This window comes from Xiphophorus maculatus, chromosome 11 (assembly GCF_002775205.1).
Source record: "Xiphophorus maculatus strain JP 163 A chromosome 11, X_maculatus-5.0-male, whole genome shotgun sequence".
Taxonomy (NCBI): Eukaryota; Metazoa; Chordata; class Actinopteri; order Cyprinodontiformes; family Poeciliidae; genus Xiphophorus; species Xiphophorus maculatus.
The window spans coordinates 17636630-17642260 of NC_036453.1; the positions used below are offsets into that span (position 1 = coordinate 17636630).

The 5631-nt window shown below is 44.8% G+C and overlaps 1 protein-coding gene across 3 annotated transcripts; it reads right to left on the bottom strand.

Annotated features, from left to right (window-relative positions):
- Nucleotides 1–221: 221 nt before the first annotated feature.
- On the bottom strand, nt 222–4784 carry LOC102226764 (GRIP and coiled-coil domain-containing protein 1-like). 3 transcript variants are annotated; one of them, XM_023341824.1, is made up of 2 exons: nt 4624–4784; nt 222–2642 (listed from the first exon to the last, which is right to left on the bottom strand). In XM_023341824.1, exon 2 carries the CDS (start codon nt 2611–2613, stop codon nt 619–621), a length of 1995 nt encoding a protein of 664 aa, XP_023197592.1. In that variant the 5' UTR covers nt 2614–2642; nt 4624–4784; the 3' UTR covers nt 222–618. The 3 variants fall into 3 exon arrangements, with proteins under 3 accessions (XP_023197592.1, XP_005805867.1, XP_023197591.1); XM_005805810.2 differs by having other exon boundaries at nt 4539–4784; XM_023341823.1 differs by lacking the exon at nt 4624–4784 and adding an exon at nt 3341–4113.
- Between the last annotated feature and the right edge of the window lie 847 nt (nt 4785–5631).

Here is a 5631-nt window from a genome sequence, read left to right on the forward strand (position 1 = left end):
CCTTTTTAATGTGACATAAATATACAACAAAAGATACAAAGTGAGGTTGTAAACATATTTTTTTAAGGTGTGCATGTCAATGTGTCATAGGTGCATATGTATGCATGCCTCTGTGTGTTTGCATGTGTGTGTGCGTGCGGGCGTGTGTGTGCGTGAGTGTGTGTGTGTGTGTGTGTGTGTGTGTGTGTGTGTGTGTGTGTGTGTGTGTGTGTGTGTGTGTGTGTGTGTGTGTGTGTGTGTGTGTGTGTTTGCTTGCTCTATAATTCTCTGAAATATACAAGAGAGCATCAGAGATTGACCTGAATGGAGGCAGACATACACTGCGGTATGTACTGGTTTAAAATGTAAACCCATCAAGAGGCTGAACATGATTACAGGGAGTTCAAAGAGGAACTTCTTCATTCTCTCCCTGACTGAAAACATAATAAAGTTACAGTGAAGAACAAAAGAAATCTAACTTTTATTCATTTCCCAACTTTTTAAAATGACCACAGGCTCAAAACGTATCTCCTCTGAGTCCTTTCATTTCACCTCGGTTATAACTTTCCTCTCAGCTAATTTTCTTCAGATCTAGCCCTCCTTTGGTCCCTCTGATCTGACAGTGTCCAAAAGAGTCCCTCAATACATTCTGCGCTTCATGTAGATCCTCTCAATAAAGTTCTCCAGCTCTTCCTCACTGTCCAGCTGAGGCACCAGCCCGTCTTCCTCATAATCATCTCCAGGAGTGACCTGTGGGTAGTAGTACTGTGGTCGTCTGCCCCTCCTGGGCGCGACCACCGGTTTAGGAGGGGGCAGAGGCTGGTAGGTCCGTGGGTGAGGAAGGATATAGTTAGAGATATAAGGTGTGAGAGGCAGACGCGGGGGCGGCTGCTGCCTCCAGCCCTGTCCGGCCCGGTTCTTACCCCCACCCCTGTGCCTGCGCCTCGGGGGCTGGAGATCAAGTTCCTGGGGGCCGAAGTGCTGATCTCTGGACGGGGAGGACTTGCCATAGTACTGTTCTTTAGGATATGGGAAGTAAACTGGGTAGTAGGCTCGATATGGCTTTTGGTAGTAGGGATAGGAGGGGAAGGCTAAAAACTGTTTCTGGGGTTTATACCAGTAGTCAAGCTGCTTCTGAGGCTTATACCAATAGTCCTGCTTGTATGACTTGACTTTGTCCTTGTGCCATTTCTTGTTGGATTTATTGTGCTTGTAAGGAGCTTTCTTGGGATTTTTTGAGGCTGTGTAGTGGTAAATGGGTGGAGTGGCAAGAGGAGGAGGCACCAGAGGCCTGAAGCGAGGAATGATCGGATTGCTGTTGATCGGCTGCTGCTGCAATTCTTTCCTTTTCTTCTTTTTCTCCTCCACGTCACTTATAATCTCGATTACGTCGTCGGCGGGCAGGTGGAGCTTGCTGCTGATCTCAATCAGCCTATCGATCATCTGCTGGTCCAGGTCGTCCTCGTCTGGGAGGACCTCCTCTGACCTCTTGTCCTCGGCAGTGTTGCTGCTCTTCTGCCGCGGCTTCATGAAGGACTGCTGCTTCCTGCCCATGTACTGCAGCAGCATGTCGGAGGCGATGTCCGCCAGCCTCTGCTCTTCCTCCCTGGCTCGCTCTGCCTCCTCCTGCTGCCGGAGAACCTCCTGCTTCTCTGCGTGCGCCCTCGCCTCCTCTTGCATGTGGGAGAGGCTCTCCTCCTCCTCCTCAACCTCCTCCTCCAGCTCCTCGCCGCCGTCATTGAAGTCGTCCATGAAGTTCCCCCCCTTGACGGGTCTGTTGCGCGACATGTTGTCCTGCCAGTGCTGCTTCTTCCCAGCTTGTGCGAGTTGAGTGTTGTACGCCTTGTAGCCCTTCAGGGGAGGCAGGATCTCATTGTCTTGCAGACCCAAGTCAATGTTTTGGAAGTAGCCTCGGATTTTGCGCTCCAACGAGGGATCTTCTGCCTCTGATGTGGATGTAGATTTGACTTTTTCTATGAGTTGTTCTAAATTATTTCCCTCCTCTTCTTTGTCATTCCTTTCTTCCTCAGTTGCATTTTGATCCTCCCCTGATCTTGTAGTTTTAGCCTCCTCGTCCTCTTTCTCCTTTTCCTGGATTTTATCCCCCTGAACAGCTGCCAAATGGCCTAAAATTACCTTTTCAATTGCCTTATCAGCCTCTTGCTTCTCATTGTCTTCTTCCTTCCCCCTCTCCCCCTCTGTCTGTGCTGCTCCTCTTATCTCACCACCCTGCACGTCTTCAGCGGAGGGCGGCTTTTGACTCTGATCCTCCTCTTCCCAGTCTCTGTTTCTGCTGGCGAGGATTTCGCCATCCCCTGGGTGGTCCAGGGACTCCAAAAGAACAGCAAGCACCTGCTCAGGGTCACTCACTTTATCTAATTGGCTATCTTGACCTGGACCATGAACCCGGTCTGGCAACGCGTCATCTGTGCCAGGGAAAATCTGGGGCTGGGGCGGCGAGAGGAGGGGGCCCAACGAGTCCTCTTTGTGGTCTGTCCGTGTGCGCCCCTGCACCCCTCCCTCCCCTTGCTCGCCCCATGCCGGGGCGGAGCTGGCTAGCTGTGGAGTGACAATGAGCAGGACCAATAGGATGAGACGAGCTGTGGAAGGGGCGTTATGACAGGTCATGACCATGCAGGACTGGCAGGAGGGAGATTAAGCACCTGAAGAAGAAGGAAGACGAGGCAGAGAAAGAAGGAGAGAAAACACATGAGTAGGTCTGTGTTAGATGCAGGGATTTCAGTGGATAGAAAGGTCATCTGATCAATAGGAATCACTTTAATATTCTCAATTATAATGTGTTAAGTACCATTTATTGTCTTTGGAGACTTTGCTACCTGATATTTTACGTTTATATCATGCAAAAGATATTTTTAAATCTGTTTATGATGATGATTATTATTATTATTATTATTATTATTATTATTATAAAGACATTTCAGGGAGAAAAGCTGTTCGACCATCCATAGAACCGGTGCGTTTTACACGGAAAAACTACAGTTTCTAAAAGAAAATGTAGCTGCATTTTCCAGCATGCAGTTAAAAGGAGACTCGATGGAAAACGTGAAGGTGAAGCTTCATCGGCCTTTTATTTGTTCGATTCGCCTCGTAAATCATCACATGAGGAGCGTGGCCTTTTTTTTTTTTTTTTTTTTTTTTTTTTTTTTTTTTTTGCGCTTGCCAAATCGCCGCCTGAACCAGATTATTATTTTTCACACGGTGCAGATTAAGAGACTTGGAATAACTCTTGCTCAATCGCATAATGCAGTACGAGATTTATCTCACACTGGTCATTATTTGCACGTAAATAAACGAGATTACTTGTTTTTAAATATAATCAATTTAAAAAAAAAAGCCTCACCTTTTGCGCCAAGCTAGCTCAACCCAGATTCGGACAAGCATCCCTTTCTTTTAAATTAAAGTGCAAAACCAAAACTGTGTTTTAGTCGTGACTTTGGTTAATTTCCGTGCGTCAAGGCGATTTGGCACGACGCTGGCTTTAAAGATGGCAAGCACTGGCAAGTCATGCGTAAAAGCTTGGAGCGACGCTTGGCGGTGTTTAATCCTGCGGTCTCTGGGTGGTCGGCACAATTTGTAAACAAGCGGGATGTAAATAAAAAAATGTAAGATTCCGTTTTCCCGCGAGCGACGACAAAAAAGAGGAGCGGCCAGGGAGGATACGTGGCTTTTGTCCTTTTCATGATGCGAGTATCTTCCTCCAGTGGCGGCAGCCGCGGCGGCGGAATGCAGACCAGCGCAAACATTTGGGGGCAACATTGCCCGCATTTCAATTCGTTTCCGTTTTTTATTCAACGAAAAAGAGGCGAAACGAAACAATGACAGTTGAATAAAGCAGCTGCTCTTTACGTATTTGGTTCAAATTGATTCATTCGGAAATTAAGAACTCTTGAAAGTTAGATTTTTAAACGCCTGTTTATAATGAAAATGCAAACATTGCTATTTAGTCCACGTGTGATATTCGCGAAATTTCAACGCCAAAAAAGGTCTGAAGAGCTGCTGCGGAGAAATGTTTACTGAAAACCATTTACACTCGCACAATAGAGGGCTAAATCCTTAATTGTCTCCTCGAAACAAAAATATACATCATTGTTTTCTATCTTTTTTCATTTGTGGAAACAATGATTAGTTTTAGAAACCAAAATTATTAAAATAGTCGCTTTCCTAAAAACGTGCTATTTTTTTGATAATTTTAAAGCTACCTCTTTTTTTAATAATAATAAAGTTAATTTATACAATTAAGATAACTTTAAATAGTCCAAGATTAAGATTCCACTTAGACAATGGCGATTTTCAGCAAAAAAAACAACAAAAAAACAATTCTACCAAATTTATGTTACATTTTGAACGATTTCACATGCGCGAAATGTACCTCGTTTCTCATTTTACAAATCTACATATTTTTTAAACTTTTTTAACATTTATTTAGTTTTTTTTTTTACTTTTAAGAAAAGAAGAAAAAAACCCCAGTTGTGATTTTTTTTTTTTTCCCGGTCAGATCGCCTTGCCTTAGATAAAAGATGACACTTCGCTTCACTTACCTGGAGTCCCACTGGGGGGTGGGGAAGCGGGGAAACTCACAAAGCACTGGAAAAGCCAAGATTATTATCATAAATAGTGGATCACCTGAGAGAATGTCACTTTTCCCTCCTTCTCTATTCAGCCTGTGACCAACATCAAGACAAAAAATAAAAAATAAAAAAATAAAAATCTCAGTCAAGGATTCTTTGTTTAGCTTTGACGGTGTGTTTATATCGCAGCGGTACTGGCGCTGGTGTACAATTGGATGAATGTTTTCAGCACCACGGTCAGCGCAACTTTATCGTATATACCCCTCGCTGGACCACGTGACGCTTCCCCCCCCCACCCCCCCCCCCAACCCCCAGCTGCAGGCGCTGCTGACGTCACTCCCATTGATAAGAATGTTGGTGGGGAGATAGCAGTGTGAGTCTAGGCTGGCCCGAGCTGATGAATGAACGGAAATGGCATGAATGAAATAGTACTTTCCTGAATGAAAAGGAGAAATTGTAGCGATGAAGCTGCTGCGGGGCTGTTTTTCCCCCTCGCACGCTCGGAGATTAGCGGGCTGCGTCCTCCTGCCTTTGCCCCGGCTTGATTAAGTTCCAGGAGACGGGGAAATATTTTTAAAAAACACACACACACCGGCGCAACCTGTGTGTTTTTTTTATATATATATATAATTTAGGGTCATTTGGTTGCGAGATTCGCCAACAACTTGCAATCTGACGCTTCCGACACTTAAAGTGGTGCGGACTCATTTCTCTTGCAGCCTGGTTGTTAGTCTGTGGTGGCCATCTCTGGCTGCATCACCGCCCTGACTGTGTAAGCACTTCATTTGTTAGGTTTATATGAGGATTATGCTAGAATATGTGATATTCAGAATAGTATTAGTTCCTCCACTTGCCAGGCAGGGTTAGTTCTGTAGGTGCTGTTGCTCATTTGCGTTTTATTTAGCTGCAATCATAATTTTCAGAGAGGTACCTCTCTGTACAAATGTATCAGTCAGGACAGGGGTATAAAAAAAAAATCCGTTATTGTAGTTAGCCTTAAAATCATCCACAACCCTGATACATTTATAAGTTGAGGTTTAGAATTGAAGTTTGTCTTTTGACA

Bases quoted from the DNA above. Each gene is read 5' to 3' on its own strand.
- LOC102226764 (XM_023341824.1), bottom strand. From the start codon at position 2,613: ATGGTCATGACCTGTCATAACGCCCCTTCCACAGCTCGTCTCATCCTA.